The 23,910-nt window shown below is 46.2% G+C and overlaps 1 protein-coding gene across 16 annotated transcripts in view; it reads right to left on the minus strand.

The window, feature by feature from the left end:
• Positions 1 to 23,910, minus strand: part of CACNA1B (calcium voltage-gated channel subunit alpha1 B) — a 281,607-nt gene that overhangs the window by 85,757 nt on the left and 171,940 nt on the right. For all 16 annotated transcript variants that reach the window (XM_066980520.1, XM_066980519.1, XM_066980518.1 and 13 more), the window contains 5 exons: positions 20,595 to 20,726; positions 19,609 to 19,681; positions 14,416 to 14,533; positions 8,161 to 8,228; positions 3,208 to 3,314 (listed from right to left, as the gene is read on the minus strand). In XM_066980520.1, the coding sequence (XP_066836621.1) occupies positions 3,208 to 3,314; positions 8,161 to 8,228; positions 14,416 to 14,533; positions 19,609 to 19,681; positions 20,595 to 20,726 (498 nt within the window). The remainder of the gene's footprint in view (positions 1 to 3,207; positions 3,315 to 8,160; positions 8,229 to 14,415; positions 14,534 to 19,608; positions 19,682 to 20,594; positions 20,727 to 23,910) is intronic.

Genomic DNA, 23,910 nt, shown 5'->3' on the forward strand with positions numbered 1-23,910 from the left:
AATCCTGGGAGAGCAAAGAAGTAGGAGCAATAAACCAAGTGCAGGTAGAATATTGTAATAAAGCACCTCAAGTCAGCTGCAAGATAGATACCTGGATGCTACTGTAATAATGAATAGGTTATTAAGCAGATCCCCATGACACAGCAGCACTTCACCATCTATCAACCATCAAACACACGTAGATGTGAAGGTACCACCTCAGACCCTCCAAGCAGGCTGACAGACCGAATCAGCAACCGGGTTCATAAGCCTATGAAATTATATTTGTAACCGATGCAACAAATCGAACGTTTCCCAGAGCTGAGCTGTTGAGAGGCTCAAATGGCAGAGGAGAGCAGATGAATCAGTGCAGATAAACTGCAGGGTCACGAGAATGCAAACGTGGAGTGCACGCTGTATTTGCACAGAAAAATGGCAGGGGTGGAGAAGTAGATACAAGGCTACAGAGCATGCAATGGCCTGGAAGGAGGCGTAGAGGAAGATGTACTCTCGCAGTCCTTGATACGGGACTGACAAAGGAAAGAAACAAAACAGCAAGCACAGCACCTCACCGGTGAAACAGCAGAATGACCACTAGGACTTTTCACCAGCCTGAGCTTGTCACCTCTGTGGGAGGTGGACAAGCACGCCAGGAACGTGAATATCATGCCTGAGGAAATGCAAGTCATGGTGCCCTCTGCTTCAACATCCGAGAGACCTGGTTTAATTGATGAGGCAGAGAAAATGTTGATGTTCTCAGAACACTGACCCATGCTATAGATACCTGTTGCTGTAGAAAATCCCTTTCCTACATTCTGAAAATAAAATTGAATCAGAATTCCAAACCCACTATTCGTTAGAACAAACTGATGGGGTAGACCCACAAACGGGATTGCAGCAGGACCTTGGTAGCTCAGTCCCAGTTCTTCCCTGCCCCTGCTCACCAGTCACTTAGGGGAGCCCAGGCTCTACAGGCATTTGCTTTTGGCAGTGGTATTTCCGTAAGCCAAGAATCCTGTTTCCAGGACCTTTTCATTCTCAACAGTGCTGAGCCACTTGCTGTACCTCACACCTAAGCCCTGGTGGGGTCCCATCAGCACGTCCATGCCTGAATCACATCAGAGCTTGATCCGACAGGTTTTGCCATGAACACGGCATCTGCTCCACCTTCTGCACCACTCTGTAGCTTAAGACCATAAGAAATGAATTAACAGGGTACATCTGGATGTCAGTCGTGGGTCTCTATCATCAGCCCTACTGTGCTGGATAATGGTACCTCAGGTCAGTGCTGTAAACCCAAAAGCTGTAGCTGCTAAGCCCCTTTTGGAGCTCTCACTATGGGTTAATTTCTATACTAAACATGACTTTGGCATGCACTCATTAAACATCTTTTGGATCATCAGCCAACAATCCATCCATCCATTAATCTCTTGCAAAATACCTCACTTCTCCCTTGCCTTCTCCTGTAGGTCATTACTCATTTGGTCATCACCCTACTGACCTTATGCTTTTTTTAAAAATCTTTTTTTTTCCCAAAAAAACTGAAGTCCTGCATGCCTTGTGAGTGGCTGTGTAAGCACCTCGCTGGCACTACAGCAGAGGGGACTGGAAGCCAGGTGACAGTGGTACACCGATGGCCTCCCATGCAGCATGCCTGATGTTGCCCTGGTTAGTAGATGTGGAAGCAACTGGATGCACTTCTAAAAGTGTCCCTGTGATATTGAAAACCAGGCGAAAGTCTGGTGAAAAATCACAAAATAAAGGTTATTTTATGTAACTAACAATGTGGTGTGAACTGTTAGCTCTGTTAAAGATCTTTGTCTGGTTTCTAAGAAATTCTCACGTGCACCGTACTTTTGATTAAAAAGAGAAGAAATAGAAGAAAAATAGAAGAAAATAAGTGTTATCATCTTGTACTATAAAATAACAGTTCCAGGAAATTCAAAACAAAACAAAACAAAACAAGAGCAAATATCCTCATATGACTTCCTGTCAAGACTGGACATCATTGTAAGAAAAGGATTATATTTAAAACTAACAAATAGACATGGCATAAATAGTAGATGATTATAGCAGTAATTGCAAAATAAAATGGTAAGAAGAATAAAATAGTCAAATTAACAATATTCTTTCCCTTCGTATATAATGAGCTGGCTCCATTTGGCCTATTGTCTGGGCTGAAGTGGATTAAACTCCCCCTAAAAAGGTCTCCTGGGGATCTTTCTTCATTCCAGATCCTTTGGAATAAAACTGCACAGGAAATTCATTTTTCTGTGCTTCAGCTTGCCTAGACCTAGGAGGTCTCCCCTGCAAAAAGGCATTGGAAAATACCAGCAACTCTCAGCAAAATGCAGGTCCAAATTTTTGACGTTGCTTGTCCTGATGCTGATTCCCGAAGAGTTAAATGAACCCCTAACAAAAAAAAAAGTAAATCTACCCAAGGCAGGCACATCTCAAACATGGGGCCATCATCCCATGCAGGCAGAAATCTGCTCTGTCCTCAGTGACATCTGGACAAGTATTTCCACCGACAAATAAAAGTTTCACCTCAGTTTAGATGAGTATATGTGAAAAGGTGGGCCCCAAAGGAATATTTTCTAAGGATTCTTCCAAAACACTATCACAGAATATGTGCATACGTCTACATCCATGTATTACAGAAAAGCCTGCATTTGAAAATGCAATTTATATTTCTAGCTATGAACCAGTGACTGTTCATGTATGTGACTTTATTCATTCCTGCAGTCTTTCAGACAACAAAGAGAGAACATTCAAGCTTTTTTTCTTCTTTTTTTCCTTTCTGATATTTAGGAGGAGGCATTTGCTCTTGAATCCTCCAAACAGAGATCATCAAACAGTATTTAATATAAAATATGCACACATACCTCTCCGAATTACAAATCCAAAGTGGAATGTTAACAATTCACCTGGTGAAATCTATCCTAAGGACAGCTTAAAAAAAGAACCAACCTGCTAAAATATGGTTATTTACAGCAAGGCGAAAGATGAAACATTACAAAGGAAAAAACAAACTAAAAGGAGTACTTCGATCCATGGTTAAGTGATCAGCGCTGAAGTATTCAGTCAACCTACAGCCCTGTCAGTAACAGAGATGGCATAAAAAGGCTCACAGAGTACTATGGGATGGCTCCAGTTGAATAGACATATAACGACACTGAAGAACAGAAACCACATGATAAAGGTCCCAAATAATAAAATAACGCTTACGCGGCTATGGAAATGTTAGCTGCTGACATGGGGCTGACTTCTGCTACTTCCTTGGCCTTCTGCAGGGCAAGCTTTTGGTTGGTGGCTTCCTCCATCTCCTCCTCGTCCTGGTGCAGAAAATCAAGACAAAACAGAGCACGCATCACATAATGACAATAACCACAGCTCCCCGAGGCATGGGTGTTGTGTGACTGTGACCGCTGTGCTGTGAGGACAGCAGATATTCATTAAGGCAGAATTTCATAACTTCTTGCAAGGACCTCTGCTGACAGCAAAACCATACCCAAAGAGATGAGAAACACAGGGTCTGCTCAAGTGCTTGGTGCATTTTTGCTGGGAACACATCTCCCTCATGACGCTGTCTTACCTCTTTTGGGTCTCTTCTTATCCCTCAGCGTTCTGGCACAGCAGGGAGAGACCTGAGCAGAGGTGTGACATTTCTGGGGTAAAGGCAGCCCCCTTTATCTCAGACTTGCACATGTAAAAACACTCAAAAGCCTACGTCCTACTGAAGTGCATGAGACAGACTCCTAAAGCCATCGTGACTTCTTGCCAACACGACTTGTCTGAAACAATAATCCCTATAAACACCAAAGGATTTGACTGGCCTTGCTCACACTAGTTTTATCCCAAATATTTCCACTGATTTGAGTTGTATCACTGTGAACGTACAGGGTGAAAACAGAAAGGAGAAGACGTTGAAGTGTAGCTGGTGGAGTCAAATGCCGATCAGAAAGCTGGTGACTTTCATGCTTTCTGCATACCCCTCAGATCTCATATTTGGATTTTAATTGGTATTGCAAGTTCCCTCAGAGTCGAACTGTGATTTATTTTCTCCTACGTGGTGTAATTACTAGAGAAATAACCCTTAAAATCAGACTGTAACTGTAGTTTCTTTAGCAATTGGATGAGGACAAAAGACAAAACAGGATCCCGTTCGATTCCAATAGTCGTATGGGTTAAACTTCCTTTGAATTTTTCTAGCAAGTCAAATTAGATAGTAAAATCGGGGCAGGAGAAATACCAACACTGACGGCAATGTCAGCACCATCGTTCAGGGTGCTGAACCACATGCCAAGACAAGAGCAGGCACAGGCTCCTCTGTCAAACGGCCTGGGTCTGCATCTGCTCCTCAGAGGTAACACTGTGAAACAGTTATGTTTAAAATAATGAATGCGGACAGTAAGACATCTAACTTTGAAAAAGGAAGGCACAGAGATTTACCCATCTTGAATGCCATATGCATGATTCCTTGCTCTGACTTTGGTGTTATTTGCTTAAACTGAACTCATTTTGAAACTGTTTTCTTTTTCTCTTTTAGGAGGAAAGATAAATTATAGGGAATTTATCAAAAAATCTGTTACTGTTAAGATTTCATATTTTTAAAATTTTCCCCTTTCCAAATATTAGCAAATCTATTACAAAAAAAAACAAAACTTAATGTAGTGAATAAAGAATGAGGCCACAAAAAAAGCCTTGCTGAACCATTATACAAAGTCAGCAGTCAATATTTCTCAACGGCCAACTTCCAGTAAATTTATCAGTGGTTGGGATGCTACCTGTAAATCTAGGGTATCTGAGGACATATATCTTTCAAGAAATAAATTCCCAATGAGACATCTTTGGGGGTTTTCTTTTAACTCAGCAGGTATCTTCAAGCCGTTCCTTCTCTCGAAAGCTCTCCAGGACTTTTAATTTTTCTTTCTGTGCACCTCAAGCACTGGGTGCAGATTTGAGCATCTTTTTTAAAGTTCTAGCTTCTCCATTCTCCCCAGTGCATCCGAAATGCAATGGAAATATTCATTGTCATAAACGCAGCCATCCCTAACTCAGAACAAGCACACTCTTTAGCAGATGACTGCTTAATAATATTTCTGCAGCTCCTTCCACCCAGAGATTTGCGATCCCTCTACAAATACTAATTAATTCTCTGCCTGGTACGTGCCCTGCGATGTCTCACGGGGGAAGAGGCTCATCCTACTCTGCTTGAAGCTGGCAGGGGCGATGGTGCACGACTGAGGCAAGCTCTGAGCTGTGACGGTGACTTCAGTGCCACCTCTGGGAGCTCCATCATCACTGTCATGGATGAAGGCGCTGCCTGTAAGGACAACTCCCTCTTACATTTCCTTTCCATTTTCTAGAGCTCTAAATCTTCACTGAAACCACAGTTTATCACATGGCAAAGCTTGTCTTCAGAGCTAACCGTGATTATGTGCATAGTTAACGCTGTTCTTCATTAAACTCCCCCAATTAAAGACCTCTCCATTGGGACGGAGGAGGAGCCCCCATGGCTGCTATTCCTCTGATTTCTGAGGAATTCTGGACTAATTTTATACAAAATTCACACATCCCTCCTACTGCATGCTTTTATATGGCTTTCTCGGAGATCGCTGGCAGGGTGCAGAGATCAGAGAACAAGCTTGGAGCTGGAAGACGTTTAGGAAAGCCGAGGGCTGCCCTGCTCACCCACCCGCGGCAGCTTTCCACGCCAGTTCAGCCAGGATGAAGAACAGCATGCCGTGTCACCAAAGAGGACATACTGGAAGCACATCTGGGGGCAATTTCAGATTCTACTCTGAATAAGCAAACAGGAAGAAAGATCTGCCAGTAGATGGAAATAAAGAGAGAAGGCGACCCAAAAGATTCATGATAGGTTTGAGAAATGTCTAGAAACAACACTGGGAGAGTTCAAGCAAGGGGAAGTCAGAGCCAGCACGGAAGGAGGAAGAGAAGACCTGGGGATGGAGGGGCAGACGCTGGAGAAGATTCTTTATATAGTCAAAGCAAAGAAGGTGGTTATTATTTTTTCCCCTTAAATGAGTCATTCCAAAGTACTGGTGAGTTTTGTAACAGCCATCAGATGATCAAGCTGAAGTTAAATATAGCCACAGCTCCAATGCTCCCTGGTACAGGTCACAGGGCCCAGCTAAGGCTACCAAGTAAATGTTCAAATGCCACGATAAATGAAGTCCAAATACACATCCAGAACTGGAACTGTTGGTCGAAATGTTTCAGTCCTGAAGATTAGCTGGAAAGCTTTCTATCCTTCCAAAATAGAGGCAGTTGCAAACCACTTACGGCTTTCCCACACTACACGCAGCACAGATCTTGATTAGTTTTACAGTGTAAATGTCAAGAAAGTCTCCTGAGATCAACTGACTCCCAAGTAACTTAATTATACCTCCAGGCCATTTTTGGTTTTGCATGATCATATTTACTTAGCCATAAATCCCTCATTCTCCAGGTATGCTATACAATTGAATTATTTTTAACTTTTTCTTCTTTTGAAATCCCCACAGAATTTTGGGGATCATAAATAAAATTAAAGCAAAAAAAAAAAGTTTCTCAAGAAGCATTATGATTTTCCAATGTTGCTGAATCCATTAATATTTAATTATATTTTGTAAACATCAACAAAGTTAGGTTACTAGCTGTTCCAGTCCGCTGCTGAAATATTCAGAAGGGAGCACTAAAAAGATTAAGAAAGGAATAGGACGAGTTTCATTACCCAGGAACTGTGCAGGGCCTGATCCTCTCTCAGCACATGCCAGGGATGCCCGTAAGTCTCCTGAAGGGGCTGGGAAGGTGCACGCCTCTGGGCCCAGCCCTGAGCTGCATTATAGCAGAGCAGGGAGGCAGAACAGGGTCTCACAGACATCGGCACATTCGTTATCCATGCTTCTTGCATGGCCTGCATCAGCTCTCAGGAAACAAGGCTCCAGCTAAAGCTAGGAGCTGAAGCCAGTAACGTGGCAGAAAGGAGAGCTGGTAAAGACAAGCTCAGCCACAAGAGCCATGGATTTTAGCTGCGAAGAGTTGGCTGCTTCCATCCTCAGCAGCTGGAGTGGGATAGGGAATGCCTTGAAATCTCTGGGTGCCCCTGGACTGCAGTGCTGCATCCCATACCCATGCACTACTGCACCTTTCTGTGGCTCTAAAAAGAGAAAGCATCCCTGCGAGCCGCTGCATAAACACACAGATAGTGATCCTCTCACCCGATAGGGAGCACACAAGCTGAAGGTTGTAAAATATAACTGCTAAGGTGGATGCGGTGCTTTTGGAGACAGCAAGTCTTTGACTTATGGCCATGGAGGCAGCACAGCAATGGGGTGTGCGTATCCACATCCACTTGGTGAGAGCAAGCAAAAAATGTGCAAAGAAAATCTAATGCTGCCTCATAAACATGACTGAGTGTGCTACAATGAGAAATCAAAAGTGTGCAATAATATGAACACAAATGGCAGTATTTGGACTCCTTCCTGCACAACACAGAGGCTATACATTTTTTTTTTGCCCATAGGGAATGCTTCAATATAAATCCAAGCACACAGAGAAGCTACAGCAGCGTCATTTCCAGCTCTTGCCAGGACCTGGCTTCCTGCCTGTGCCTGGGCTGCTGCCTCAGATTGCTCTTGCACCTGGTGAGAATCAGGAAGGTTTTAACATCTTGACTTAAAAGTCACTGTAGCCTCTTCAAGTTGTTTTCCACAGAGTTGTTTGGAGAACGTTAATTCTTTGATTCATTCCCAAATTCAACGAGCTAAGAAACACTAACGTGAGACAGCAAAAGCAGCAGTACAACACCTGCAACTCCGCAGGCTTGAACTTCAGATATATTACTGAGTCAGCCAACACCCATTACTTGTTCTGCTTCTGCTCTTGAAAACAGTAAAAGCTAAAGTCTGCACACCTCCACGCAGCAGCAACACGAGCAAGGCCTGCTGCCCACCCTGGGGTGGAAGGAAGCTGAAAAACACGAAGCGGTTCACAGAAACAAGCCTCCATGACAAAACAAAACAGTGACTAGACCCTCCTTACCAGGGGTCTCAGCAGTGCAAACTGGTACACAGAGGTACAGCATGGAAGGAAATCCCTGTCTCAAAGTGTCTGCAACGTGTGCTGTGGATCCAGCAGCTATGGTCTAAGTTTGAAGAACCAGAAGTCCAAACTTACCTTGGTCAGCTCTTGGGCATTTGCCAGATTGTCCACGGCGATAGCCAAGAAGACGTTCAGGAGCGTATCTGTTGGGGAGCAGCTAAGGAAAATTCTTCACATAGCAAATACAGCAAATGGTTCCTCTTCTGCTACCACTACCCTTCTTTCCCCATTCCAGCCATGGTATATTACGGATAAACCCCTCACACTGCTGCTTTGTCGTTGTCATTCCCAACTCACCCACTTCTGCTGGGACCAGCTGAGGAGCACAGCAGGTGTTGGACACCTGTCTGTCTTCACCAGCACACATGTCCTGGTGGGGATACACTCACACCCACAGGATTTCACCTTCATTTCTCCCTTTTGCTTAGCAGGATGACTGGCAGCTCCTGGAAATGGCTCATTTTAAAGACAACACAAAGGCATTGGGTATTACAAAAAAGTTAGGCTGAGGTCAGTGCTCTGCTACATGCCAGTGGGGGGAAACACTCATGACTTGTCACACCGGAGTCGATGTGACAATTAGAGCACCACGAACATCCTCTGTCCTGAAAGCTGCGGCGGCCCGCAGTGTACAGCTACAGCCGAGCCCGCCAGCAGGACACCCAGCCTGAGCTAACGAGCTCTGCCGGCACACGGGCCCTTAGTCCAGCCACCGCACACAGCCCACCTAAACCACTGCCAGTGCCCACGCCAGCCAGGCTCTCTCTGCAGAGCACTGCATTATATCACTAAGACATCACGTTTCCCCATGGTTATTAACTCATTCATTGTTCTCACTTTGCCTCTTAATGTTTTCAGCTATTACTTGGCCCTTCATGTATTTTATTGTTGTTGTTCCAGTTAGGTGTCTGCAAAACAGCCACAAAGTCATCATAAATCAGACACCTCTGCATGTGAAAGGAGAGCAAGCAAAGCAAAACCAAGCCAAAACTAATGCCCAAGAAGCAAATGCATTTTGCTCTCGTACATTGCCTGGTGACAGGACAGTCACTCACCCTGGCTGTGCAAAGCTGTAACTGCTGCTCTGAACACGAGTGTACACGGCAATGAAGTTGATCTCATGTATTTACCCTCTGGAGATTCACAAAGGCCTGAATAGCAATGTGCTGCTGTTGCATTGTGTTGTCCTCACCTGAGCCAAATGCGAGTCTGGGACTCCAACTGCAGGAGCTGTAGGCAGATAACTGACCCAACATAAAATAACTGGATGTGGTCCTGCTTTCGTCTGTGAGTTGGAAACGATGCAGAAAGCCACACTGCAGGTGGGGCAGGAGCCAAATGCAAGGGCTGAGTGCTGGAGGGAGCAAGATGAGCTCCCAGGGTGCCGGCAGACCTGCATAGATTTCGGGAAACCTTCACCTCAGCACCCCCCAGCTGCTTCCCATTTCTCAGCAAGACTGCTGGGAGGAAGCACCTGAGGTTTCTCTTCAAACAGAGGAGCCAGGAGTGGTGCAAGGCTGATCCAGCTGCAGGCTGGTGGTGCTGGGTGTCTGTGCCCACAGGGAGTGCGCCCAGCAGCCCTCGTGCCCCGGCAGCCCTGCTACCTGCAGACCCTGCTGGCTGGGGAGACATCACCCCACGCTGGCAGGGCTTCAGGAGACATCTCCCGGGGCAGCTGGGAACCAAAGCTGGCCCAGACAACCAGCTCAAGGCTTTGCTTTCCTCCTCAAGAGCATTCTCCAAACTTAATTCAGCCAAGACTTCAGAACCAGACATTCAGGCCTCTTATTCCCATTGGGATAAGTGTCTCCAGAGCCTAAATACCCATCAGAAAACAGATCCTCTGCCTGCGACAGTGGAAGCAGGAGCTGTATTTAATCTTCTAGGATGCGTCTGCATCCTGCAGGGGATGGGACACAGAATCCAGAGGTTTCTCCAGGCAAAGGCCAGGTTCTCTCCATGTCAAATAACAGAGAATAGAGGTTTTTATTGTGTGAAGATGATTCCCTGGGGGCGTCAAGAGGTTTGAAATGTGGCGTCCATCTATTGCCACTTCCTCTGTTCAAGCAGGACAGCAAGGACTATGGGGCGGGAGCACCTTGATCCTGCTGAGCCCAGTGAATAAAGAAGCAGAAGAAGGGAAAGATGATACTGAAATGTCCCTGCGTCCCTTCACCTTGGAAGTGAAGCATCCAACTCTTGCTCGGGGGGAACGAATATATCAGTAATAAAATTGTCTTGCTACCTCTGCTTCCTACACACATGTGCTGAAATTGTCTTGTGTAACGTAATCAACTACTGGAAATATAATTACTTTTTAAAAACAAACAAACAAACACAACAGTTCGGGCTGTTTTGATTCATCTCCTAGCAGACGCATTCTGGTGGAATTGAGTGTTTCTGCCCCCAAAGAAGGTCCCTCAGCCCTTTTTGTAGAGCTTGGGGGCTCCCAGACACCAGCTGAAATCCATCTTCCAGGCCAGGCTGTAACCCACAGCCAGACCCACGGACCACCCTGGCCAGCTGAGCCGATGCTGGTGCTGAGAACGGCTCTTCCATGCTGGAGAAAAGTGCAAGAGGCAGCCAGAGGCCAGGGCTGGGAAGGGTGGCTGGCTCCAAGCATTTGCTGCTTTTCATTTCAGGCTTTTCTGTAGATTTTTGGATTTTTTTTTTCCTCTTTTTCCCCCTCAACAGATGCACCAATTTATTAATTTACCGGATAACAATGAATACAGGCATGGTGTAATTTCCTAGAAAATGAGCCAAATCCTGCTGTCACTCTAATCATACTACTTTCATTAAACCATTTAAGACAGAGAGGTCTGGCTCCACATGGGCTCTCTGCAACTGGAACTGCAACGTGAGAGAATTCTGACTTTTAAAAACAGTTTCTGGATCATTTCCTTGCAATGTGCCTTGAAAATATAAACCGATTCAAAAAAGCAACTGAGCTGCAGCAAAAGCAAGGGTAACCAGCACCCTCCCATGCTCCTTCATGACCTGGAACAATTATAGTGCCCCAAGCAGCTCTGGGAGAGGAAAGGAGTCCTTTGTGTTTAAAAAGTGCAGGTTTTGCAAGCTGACCCCAGATCACTAAAGCTGATTCTCTAACAGAGGAGATTTGATCCAGTCCTCCTAAACTCTTAAAATTGAACTCACGACACGCCTATGTTCAAAAACTGAAAATAAAACCACTCCCAGCAGAAGAACCAGAGTGCCTTAGATGGGTCTTAGACTGATTTCAACATTAGCCAGAAAATAAAAACCGAAAGGCCCATGTAAGAAATTCAGTCACAGTCTGAATTCTCTGCATAGGAAGGACTGGAGGCAAATCCATGCTGGACAAATAAAAAAGACCCAGTGCATAAAAAAAAGCAAATTCTTATCACTTTTGGTGGACAGTTCTGCAAGGCAAAGAGGGGAGAGCTTTGTGAAAGGGAGACTGACAGTAACATTCAAGTCCCAAGTTAGAGCAAAAAAGAATTTTACATTAAGCTAATCGATAATTAAGCTAATCAGCAGCCCAGCCGGTGCAGGCTGCTCTGCACAGGGTGTCCTGGTGCCTGCCAGGCTCGGAGGCTCTCCGTGGGAAGGGGAACCTGCGGCTCCCCCCATGCCTTGCCCTGCGCTGCAGCATCGCTGACATTAATGACTATTTTACTTCCCGCAGAAATGCGGGACTGTTATTTTCTGGCAAACTGAACTTTATTTTCAGACCTTCCTGGTTATGTTTTGACAGTTACGAATAACTTAAGTCCCTGGTAAGTCACACGGTTCAGCTTTCCCTCCGAGATAAATGACTGCCTGCTGCTTGCTCTCAGCATCAAAACCATAACTACTGAAAAGCAGGGGTAGCACTGACCTTACCGAAACCCTGCTTGAAACATCAGCGTGAGCATTAGTGGGCTTCTTGCGGCAGCTCCTGCAGTAAACACAAGGAAAAGATTTAACCCCTTGTCCTCTGTTGTCCTGCTCATGATGCTTAAAGGCAAACAGGGCCCGTGTGATGCAGAGAGATCATCCAAACCACGGAAACCTTCAACAGACAAAATCTTGGCCAGATCTCCAGGTCTCCTACAGAGTTGCAAATCTCCGTAGAAATTAATAGATAGGCTTCATGTTTAAGACCCTGATCACTAGAAGGTGGTGAAAGAAGCCGTCTAGGATCAGTTTGCCCATCCCTGTTCTTTGTGTTCACAACAACCCAGTGGCTGCAGCAAACTCATCTCCACCTGCCCGGTTCGGAGGGGATTAAAGTCTCGCACTTGACCTGTAAGCACCGCTTCCTCGATAAATGCACAAACAGTGCACCGAGGAGTGCTCTGGCCGTGCTTGAGGTGTGCCACCAGCGTGCGGCCATGGACAAAGGGGACGGGAAAGGCACCGGAGATGTCCCAGGGATGGCGATGCCGGCGGCAGGCAGCATAAGGGAAAGCAACACACCAGAGCTCTGCCAGCAGGGTATCTAGGGGAAACGTGGGCAAGTTTTCAGCCCAGAGCTGTGCCACGGCAAGCAGAGGCAAAGACCAAATTCATGGCAGTCGCGAGATGCGAGGCTGGTCCTTATTCCAGCCACGCGAACTTCCCCTGCTCTCTCTCCTTTCATGGAAACTCAGGGGAGAAGCCCCTCTTTTAACTAAAGGGGCAAGAAGGGAATTTATATCCTGTTCTTCAAAAACGCTGCATCTTCGCTGCTCTAAGGTTAAAAGTCTTTCTCTCTCTCTCTGAGCCTTGCTGTCAAGCCTGATTATGGCTTAATCTCATTTCCAAATGCCAAGCCCCGAGGACTGAGAGCTCTCCCTCCCTCCCAGCTCTCCACTGACCCAGTTTTCAGACGCCTCGTGTTTCTGGAAGGAGCACGCTGAGGCTGGTGTCTGAGCGGAGCTGCCGGGCCAGCCCACGTGTCCCGGCTGCTGCTGTTCCGACAGCGCACGTTCATGGGGAAAATCCCACAGACACCCCTGTGGGACAGGCACGGCTCACACACACTCTGCCCTGCTGCTCCGTGTCACGGCTCCTCATGCCAACGGGGAGATTTCACGCAAAGCAAAGGGCTGGAGCCCTGTCTCCCAATCCAGAGGCTCTGATGTCCCATGCCATCTTATCTTGACCCCCTGTTGTAGAGATCTACATCTGTAACAACTGCTTCTTTAGCATGGGTATGGCCCCCTGCATACCTTTCCCTTTACTCCTAGGTACCCAGCCAATGTTGCCAGCCCTAGCAGGACTCCTAGGGAAAGACAAAAGCTGGAACGGTAACTGGCAGGAAGGTTCACAGTGCTGGGACACCCTACAGAGAGCTCTCCAGCAGAACTGCAGCACTCAGCATTATTATCCCAGAACAAATAAAGCAGCCGCGCTGCCTCATATACGCAACAGTTTTCAAGTTTTGTTTTTAAGGATGCTGTTTGCCACCACACGGCTTATCACTGCAGCCAGCAAACTTCTTGTGCCAACAAATTTGTACCTTGCTAATGCGAGCAATGCTACACAACACCAGCCCATCAGCAGAATCCATCATGAAACGAACAGCCACCACAAATTCTGAGCTCTGCTGGCTCTCCAATCTCACACAGCCATTAGATGTGAGAATCTCTGCTCGGTTCTGTGCAAAACACAGCCTCCCTTTCTAAATCCTTGCTCTGTGTGACTGCTACTTTTGGCAGACTCCTCGAGACACTTCTGGAGGACACAGGTTTCCCAGTGCCCTCAGCAGATTTTCAGGACAAAGCAGAACAAGACATCGTAATAGATCTCATCTGTCTGGTCTTGAAACATGACCAAATACTCCCAGAGCCCAAAATTCAGGACCTGGACTCCTGGTTTAAGCATTATGTGGAGACAAGACATGTTCAAGCACTTAGAATAGCACAGCTGGTTAAGCTGTTGTGTAGGCAAAGGCGCCAAGACACTGGAGCCTGATTTATGTGATACACCAACTTCAATTCTTTCTCCCACTGATCCAGTATCCATAAAGATATTCAAGGTACAGAAGTCCTGCTCTGACTCAATTTAATTACTTTTCCCACAACATAAATTAACTCACAATAGAACTTTCTTAATCTAAACCATGAAAAATAAAATGGACAAAGACTGTGCTCACATTGCCATCAGAAAAGTGATGCCAACACGGACAACTTGCCTACAACTCTTAGCCCAGGTGCTGTAAGGAGCAAAGCCGTAGCAATAATCCGGTTTTAAAAAGTCCTTGTGCATACACACAGGTGTGCGTGTGAGAAAGGAATAATGTAAACTAAACTAGATTTTTCTAGTACCCCTGGAAGGGTGCGTGGCACTGTGCCACTAACACAAGGCAGCATGCAAGGATACAGTTACCAAACAACGTCAGGACGATGAAGTAAATGGAGGAGAACATCCCCGAGTGGACACCACCCTGCGACTCTATGCCGTGGTACATCACCGCGTTCCAGTCTTCCCCCGTCAGGATCTGTGCAGAGAAATTTGAGAAGGAAGAAGGGGTGACACAGAGGGAAGACAGAGCAGAGACGGTCAGAGGCGCTGTGCAACTTGACGCAACCCAGGACCGGTCTCCCGAGGGGAATGGATCAGCACGTCGGTGTGGCAGGCTGCGGGACAGCAGCCTCCCAGCCTGCATGGTCTCCCCCCAGACTGGATGCACCTTTCTCCTCTGGGCTAAAGAGGAGCGAGGGACTTCAGAGCTGCTGCTGGGGGAGGACGGGTGCACCAGCTCCTGCTCTGTTACGTGCCTGCTTCACACCTCTGCCACCAGCCTCCCCGCAGAGGCAGTAGAAGCCACATTCCAGTGCTTCCCCCCCAGCACAACTTCTGACCCCTCTCTGTTAAGTCATGCCGAGATGCCAGGGTTCAGCACTGCCCAGGCACCCAGTAAAACCCTGCCTCCAAAGCCCAGTGCCCTGAGTGGGATCTCCACCAGCTTCAACTCCTTTCATTCGCTTCATACAGGAAGGGTTTGCTCAGTCATCACCCCAACACACACGCTTTATATACACTTTTTAGTGACCCACATAACAGGACAAGCACCTGCAAACCCCTTCCACTACTCCCTGACCCCCCGGTGCTGCAGACAGCCTTGCTGCAGCTGAGCCTGGCTCAGCATGTCAGCCCCCGGGCAGCAAAACCACCGCAAGGCTTGCCCAGGCTTTGCACCACTACAGTTCTTCTCCAGGCTTCCTGCTTCCCGAGGCCACAAGGAAGCTCAGCCTCCCAAACAGCCACCAATCTCATAAAAACCTAAGCAGAAGCAATACCCAAATGTGATGGAGGACAGGGGAGGGCAGCTTCAAGGGGACTCTGCTCCTCCTGCGTCCTTGTGCACGAGCGCGACCGCAGCCCAGCCTGCAGAGCTGTCCTGGCTGCAGGCTGGGATGCTGACCTGGGGCTTATTAGCAAACACATGAATACCAGAAAAACTAACCTTAATAAGCGGAAGTACCTAAGTCTAAAATAAGCCTTGTCACTCTAGACGCTAATTTTGCACCAGTCTGAACTGCCTGCCATTGCTGTTCTTCACCAATGACTGTAACACAGCAACATTTTCAGCAGATCAATCCTTCATCTGCCTACTGGGGCCAAGTCTAACAATAGTTACCTTCAGTACATTAAAAATGCCCACTGGAATTCAGAGCTCAAATGCCCAAATAGGAAGCTGTCTCTTTAGCAGAAGTAGTACGGAAAAAAGAAAAACAAACCAACAAAAAAACCACCAACATACTAATCAATCCCAAGTGCATACAGTACTCTAGAAATAATTGCAAATTCCAGACTAACCATAAGCTGCTGATAGAGAGAAAATTTCTTGCTGCAGGGTTGGTGCTGATGACAGCATTAAAGCAAGAGCAAGGAGGGACACAAGGCTACACAGTGCATATGCAACCTTGTTTCCTAAATGCAGAGTCTGGTCTCAAATAATTCAGTGCAAGCCCAGAGCAGCCCACCCCACTGGAGTTATGCTGGGTTTACACCAGTGAATATGAACCAGGCCACTGGGTTTTCAGCTCTGGCACTTGACTACACAAAACCGTGTTCAAAAAACTGCTGCTCATCTCTTTTCCGTGAATTCACAACTATCCCTGCTTTCTAGAAATAATCAGAAAGTGATTCCTGCTCATGCAGACATTCACAGAAAAGGAACTGGTGGGAGCACTTCTGTGCCCTGCATAAGGCCAGGGGTCACAGGTGTCACAAATTACAGGCTGCACCTGAACCCAGCAGGACTTGGATTTCAAAACCCCAACCAGGTTATTTTGTAAGTGGAACAAAATCTTAAAGAATAAAAAAATGTTTGTTTTATGGAATTGTTGCAGAGATATAATTGGTCTAAACTCACCGGACTTCCCGCGCTGAGCTGAGGATGCTCTGAGGCCCCGCTGGGAAGATGGGGACACTGACCCGGTGTCCTTCCCCAAATTTACACTGTCACCCTCCACAATTATTTAGGCAATTAGGTAGCAGCCCTCAAAGCGCAGAGCACATGAGGTCTTTCTGGTATATAAAGTCTGTGTTTACGGATGCAGTAAGAACGGCTTGCTTCAGGAGAAGGGACAGCAGTGCAAAGGGGCAAGCGATAAGGACTTTGGTGTACAGGGAAGCCCAAAGATTTTGGATTTTCCTGAGCCCCAAGCTGCTTTTGGCTGTCCCTAACAAGCACTTTGTCCAGTGCAGCACAGCTTTTAGCAGTTAGGCTTGGCTGAGGAGCTGTTGGATGACGGAATAAAAAATGCTTTTAAGATCTGCTGTGAAATCCTAATGGACTAATGAACACGCAAGGGTGGAAGACACTCAGCTGCTGGGGATCAGCACAGCACCATTTCAAAGGGCTGTCCTGAAAGGGAGATGCTTTCCTGAAGGACCTGAATAAATGCCAAATCACTTAACTCAGCATCATATCTCACAGTGGGGTCAGCAGGGACAGCTGGGGCACCAAACCCTGCTCTTCCCAGACCTCAGCAAGGGCTGAGGTCCGGTCGCATCCTGCCACCGCGACTCCTCACCTCCCCCAGCAGCCACCAGGGCTCTGCTTCCCTTCCTCGCAGCCGGCAGCGTGCAGTTATTTAAGCAGCAGCTCTCCAGGAGCAGAGCACGTATGGTTAATAGAGGTCTTGCCGCTTTTATAGAGTCTCCGTGTTTATGGATGTTGTAAACACTTGCAGCTCAATGACTGCTGCAACAGGGAGATGTAGCTATTTATTTTTCATGCCTGTATATATGAATATATATACAGTTTGTATTTTGTATACACACAGTTGGGCATTCAGCTCATAATATCTTACTCGAGGGCCAAGAGCTGGAGAAAAACGTGTGATGCTCCTAAAGGGAGTTTAGGGATAGCAGGACTTGGTTGCGCCAAATACCAAGTCCAGTGAGCTGCCAGGTGGACACAGCATGTCCTGGCAGTCCCGTGACAGAGGACTGTGACCCAGCTGGGTGTGCTCACACAGACAGGGTTAAGTCAGGCTGCGGTACCTGCTGCTGTGGTTTGGTTTTATCGGATGCTGGAGGCACCGGCCCGATTCAGAGGCAGTCAGCTGGGGCTGAGCCCCTGACAAATTGCCCACATGTGGAGCCATTCCCCAGCCACCACCTCCAACCGATCCCCAGGTGCCCCCAGCCGATCCCCAGGTGCCCCCAGCCCACCATCTCTCTCTCCGTCTCCCCCAGGTTATAGCAGAGGGGTTGGTGCCCCAGCCCCCCTGTCCCAGTTATTCTTCCCTGTTCCCAATTAACAAAGAGATCACCACCGCCTCCAGCTGGGTGACTGCGTGCCCCATGGAGCACAAAGTCACACACCAACATGTTGATGTTTGGACTTGAAGATCTTGAAGGTCTTTTCCAACCTCATTCTATGATTCCGTGTTCAACCTCATGCAGACCTGAGCTGGAGAAAGAAACCAGGAGAGGAGCAGGCTGTGCCTTAGGGAGATCTTCCAAATCCATCTTAAAGCCTCAGCAAAGGGGTGAGAGATGGATAGGCTGTATCTGGCCTTATTATATTTGTTCACTGCATCAAATGTGTTCACTGGATGCTGCTGCTCTGCTTGTTAGAGCAGCAACTGAATGAGCCTGCTGGCTGGCTGAGGTTAGAGGAGGGTCCAAAGCCTCTACTGAAGAAATGTTAACGTGATACTCGCAATTCAGGGGTGCAGGGGGATGGACCAGGAGGAGAGGTTATTGAAATATCTCTGTGAGATTGCTGAGAGTTAAGTGAGTGCTGAAGGTTTTGCTGGTTTTAATTCATAGCTCTGATGTTCTTCACAAATGACATAAAGCCAGCAGTATTCTCCTTCATCCCACAGCCACCACATTACAGGGGCATTCATCTTGGGAACAGAAAGGAAATATTTCAGCTAAGATTCTCAAGAGACAGCTATAGTCCCAAACCAAAATAGCAATGAAATCTCCAGATGCTCATATCCGGAGCCTGACTCTGTGGCAATACCTTTACATTTCTGTAAGCCCCTTTTTTGATGAGCACTAAAATAGTATGAAAATATTAATCTACCATGATTTGCAATATCCTACAAAACCTGTTTCACATCTGGAAAACAACAATACCTACATGAAGCTGCTTGTGCAGAGGTCACGGGACACATTTTCTTTTAGACTCTTTTTCTTGTTTAATCCGAAAACTGTCATCCACACAATTTTTATTTTTTATTTTTTCCTTTTTTTTTTTTGGAACACGAAATACATACTCCTGGATCCATACTCCTTGCAGAGCTAGGTCAGGGTGAAGTTTGAGCTCAAGCTCACATCAACAATTTGTGTAGGACAACACCCAAAAAGCCAGAGGGTGCTCCATGAACTGGTTACCTGCACATTGAGCAGGGTTGTGCACCCCCAGCTCTCTGCTGAAACACCTGAAGTGAATGCTTAAAAATGGCACGCAGGCAAGTGCTGCAAAATGAGGCTTTAAATCTGCGCATTGCATCTCCCAGAGCTGCTACTTCTTCCTGCCATCACACGAACTTGCCCAAGGCTGATGCCTCTTTATGTGCTCCCCCATTGATTGTAATTCTTATCCAGCATTATCTTATCTTGAGCTATTACAGTGCAAAATGCTACATTATTTCCTTACTGCCTGGAGCTAGCTCAGGCATCTCTCCTCATTAAATTACGGCAACTGCAGGAGAAAGTGGAACAGGTCAGCCCCACACTGGCTGGCTGATTTACGGCAGGATGATTTACACAGCCCGCCACATGCAGTGCTGCCACTGCAGCATGCACCCCTGGGGGCAGAGGCCTCAGGAAGGAGAAAGCATGGACACACACCATCCTTGAGCACGGAAATACCTATTTTAGTGAAATTTCTTACCTAGCAAAAACTCTTTTGTTCTAGTTTCCCTTAATTCCATAGCACTGATCTTTAATGGCACATTGACTGCTCAGTGTAGCCAAGATACCTAAGAAGGAAGGACTTCTCCTTTCCTAAGTTCTGTGGACACCTCTCTGCTCACCACAAGCTGGAAGAGATGCCCAAGAATTTCTTTTCTAATGCTGACCCAGGACAAGGGATGGCCTTACCTGGAACACCGTGAGAATGGCGGCTGGGAAGGTATCAAAATTTGTGGTTGGTGTTTCATCTTGAAAATTGAATCTACAGAAAGTAATAAATAAAAACAAAGACAGTAAGGGACAAGGGACAAGCAACTCTCCTGCAGTCCCGTAATGCCCTGTAACCTGAATCACAGAGCAGCACTTGCTCCACCTGGAAATAACATCCCAATGAGTGCAGCAGAGAACATGGCATCACTGAGAACGTGGTTAGCAGAAACATTAGCAGAAATTAAATTTGGATCCTGGAGAAAATTTTGATACTTTGAAACTAACTGTGTCCACAGTTCAAATGAACAACCAAAAGCCCAAACAATTTTGCAGAACAAGCCATTTCAAGAAGTTTTTGCCCACAAGTGTAAAAGTCAAAACTGAAAAACTGCCCCACTTATTGGGGCAGTTTTATTTAAAATTTTTAAAGATAAAATAAGAGTTGATTGAAAAAAACGTTATTTCATTTTAAAATGTTATTTTGGAGTTTAAATGGTAATATTGTAATATTTCTTGTTGCAAAATTCATTACAACGGGCATTTCTTAGTGGAAAAAAAATCAGATTCAGCAAAACTGTTTTCAAGCAGAAAAATATTCCTGTAGAAAAGAAAATCCTGCCACTCTGGCTATTAAGGAAACAAGTTGCTTTTCCCCTCAGCAGAAAAAGCGCTGCCTCTCCCAGTCCTATTAGAGAGATCTGGCTAAACCAGGGGATCATAGAATGGCATAGGAGCCTTGATGAAACCGTGAATTATGGTAACTAGAAGGAATTCAGCTCTAGGAAAAACATCAGAATGAAACCCATCTTCTATAAACCAGAGACCACTTCTCAGCAGCCTGGACAGATATTGACATCTTTACCCTTGACGTCAACCTTTCAAGCCCTACGGCCCCTCTCCCCTTGTGTATTCCAGGTGACTGCTCTCAGATTACCCCTGAAAGGACCACGATTAATTTGACTTACTGTCCTCCAAAGAGCTGCATCCCCAGCAGAGCAAACACCACGATGAAGAGGAACAGCAGAAAGAGCAAACTGATGATGGACTTCATGGAGTTCAGCAAGGAGACCACGAGATTCCTCAGGGAATTCCAGTATCTGTGGTGGAGATCGGAGCAGCCAAGAGAGAACATTAACGGGAGAAGAGCCTCTTTAGTTTAGAAACTGATAAGATCTATTCTTTTATTAAAAAAAAAAAAAAAAAGGAGAGAGACAGAGGAGAAAGAATGAACAAAAGGAAACAAATAACAAGGAATGGCAGGGATTATTGACATCTTTAATCTCCTCTCATGGCCTATATGATTGAAAAGCACAGCTCAATGACAAAATCTCCTGTAGTATCCCAAGGGCCGAGATGGTCACCCTGGTGCATGTGTACCAGTGCAGAGAAGTTCTCTGCAGTGAAAGGGGTCGGTTTAGTTTCTCAGCAGCCCCTCTCCTGGTGTAGGTTTCATCCTTTCTGTGTATGCTCCCCCATCTTTCTCATCCCGAACTGCAGTCAGCAGGGGTGTGAAAAAATGGGATGTGTCGATATCAGTGAGTGGCTTAACCTGGAGACAGTGAATCCTTGGCTTCACGAGGCATAAAGCAGGAATAACCATAATTTCTGCCAGGAAATGTCCCCTTCCAATTTATCAAATGCCCTGAGTATTCACAAGCAGACTTAAAACCTCACATGCTTAGACACTTCTGTAGATGTTAAACACACACTCATGCACAGCAGATGCCTTCAGTGCGGGGCAGTTCAGCTGTGCAGTTGAAGCATCCAGGACCAAGCAGCCACCTCTGAGGATGAAAACAAATCCAGGACATTAACTCTGACGTGACAAGAGGGAACGGCTCAGCCTACATCACAGGCAATACAACCACACCACATCCTGCCATCTGCTGCAGCCCCTTTTTGCTTCTATCCCCCAACGTGCCCAGAGGTCGCTCCGGGCACACGCACAGGCAGGCACGCTGCGTGATGGGGAGGGTGCCAAGGAATTGCCCCTTCCCTTGCTCTATTGCCCTACTTACATTAGGAAAACTAATGAATCCGAATATGCAGAATGAGCTATTAAGCAAAGGAGCTCTTTGACAACCTCCTTTTGGACAGTCAGGCACACGGAACAACAGGCTTGGAGCAGACAGAGCAAAACATGCGATTTCCTATGTTAAAGGTTTTGAGACCAGGAATCTTTAAGGCAGGATTTTTTCCAAAAAACTCATTTTCCTCTTCTTCCTCTCCCCCGTGCAGCGGGGAGGAGTGAACCACCCCACAATGGGGATGGCAGAGGCAGGTCCACGCCAGGAGGAGCAGGAACACCCATTCCAAGAAAAGTTATGTCCATAACACAGTGACAACAGGTTTCAGGGGGAAATTTTTGTCTCGTGGGGGAATATCTTCGATTTTAAGAGATGCAACCAAACCTCTCCTTGGAGAAGGTGGACGGGTTTGTTTGTCCCAAAGACTTTGCCCTGCTTGGCACAGTGCCTTCAGGCAAAATCCACCACCAGCACCTTGCAGCTAACCCAGCTGGATACTGAATTCCCGGAGAGGCCCCAGCTTGTCTTGGAAGAGCTCAGCGCCAAATCCTGCCTGATTACTGAGCACAGGATATAACAAGGGGCTGCATCTCTGCAGTTGCCAGTCCCCATTTGATTCAGTCATGACTAAGAGGAAAATACGTGAAACTGTCCTCTGTCTTCCTCTCTGAATTTTTCCCTCTTAGGCTGTGTCGACTCTTAGGGCATCCTGCTGTCACTTTTGGGACTGCTGTAATTTAACTTTTTAGCTATTACATCACTGCCAGCTGCAGTCACACAGATTTGGGCCATAGGAATCAAAAACTCTGACATAAATTCTTCAGAGCCGGGTGGACTGCTATTGTCTGCTACTAAACCCAGAGGCAGGGAGCCTCAGGGGAAAACAAAAATATGTGAAAGATACAGAAAATGGGCAAAAAAGAAAACTACTTAGGATCAGGATGTTTTCACAGTGAAGAACCCGATAAGAGCAGGTGGGCATCAGTCTGTGCCTGGTGCTATGGCTTCAGTTGCTCCCTAAATTGTGCCCAGATCTGCTGGGGGAGCTGGGAGGGACCTGGTGACACAACATGTTTCTGTCATGCCAGGGGGGGAAAAACAAACAAGCAAACAAAAAAAACCCTCTTAATTAGGCTAAGGGAATTCTGCATTGGGGGGGACAGACGACAGTTCTTTCTTACTGCCCTGAGAAGGGGGTGAGCACCCAGCTCACTTTGTGACTTGTTTTGTTAGGTTAAACCTCAGGCTTTGTCCCTTTCTTATACTGGCTAATAAACCTGAACAGTCAAAACTGGCAAAAAAATCCTTTAAACTTGCAAAAATGTCTTTTTTTTTTTTGTAAGCACAACATACAATCAGATACACCCAACCTCAGTAAGTAGCTCTGGATAAATTTTAACTGCAGACAATTAGTTACTAGAAATTTGCTATAAAATGCAGAGTTTTCCATAAGATTTCCGTAACATTACAGCAGAGGTAGATTAAGCGACATTTCTGGAGCAACATCCCACCCCTTTTGCTGGACATTTACAGAACTTCATCTTTCCTACACCTACAGTGCCTCAAATGACACCTCACCATGCACAAACTGTTGATCTTCATGGTAATTAGCAGATATAAAACAGAAAACACTACAGAGCTAACAAATACCACACGTGAATAGTTAGGAAAGTACTTAGCTTCTTCAAATTACTGTTTTGTTCAAATGTGACAAACTATGCTTTATGCATTTGGGTTACTGTTCTGGTGCTTGTTTGTTTGTTTTGTGGGGTACGTTTTTTTTTCCTCTTTATCTTTTTCTCTTTTAATCGAAGAGAGTGATGGAAAGAGGGGAGATGTGAGGAGGTAATTCTGCAGCAGCAAACAACAGCAGGAGCACACAAATATTTCATCAAGTTCCACACTACAACATCAAAACCATGTGGAAATTGCTCTTGATGGGTTTACAAGGTGCATGGCAGCTATTTCCTAATGCCAGCACACAGTAACATAGCACATAAGCATGAAAACACCTGAAAAGCTGGGGCAGCCCAACTCTAGCGAACGCTCAAATTCACAGACTCAGTACAGAAAACCCTAGCCATTCCCAGACCAGGTAGAGCACAGACTGCAACACACTTCACGTTTGTGTCAACGCTGTGGTTTGGTCATCAGCATTCCTTACCCAGCCGTAGCCAGAGTAATTCAGCTCACCAGATCTAAGTATTTAAGGAACTATCACCAGGTCAGCAGCAGGTAAGTGGGAAGTTGGTAG

This window comes from Anser cygnoides, chromosome 20, assembly GCF_040182565.1.
Source record: "Anser cygnoides isolate HZ-2024a breed goose chromosome 20, Taihu_goose_T2T_genome, whole genome shotgun sequence".
NCBI classification, from domain to species: Eukaryota; Metazoa; Chordata; class Aves; order Anseriformes; family Anatidae; genus Anser; species Anser cygnoides.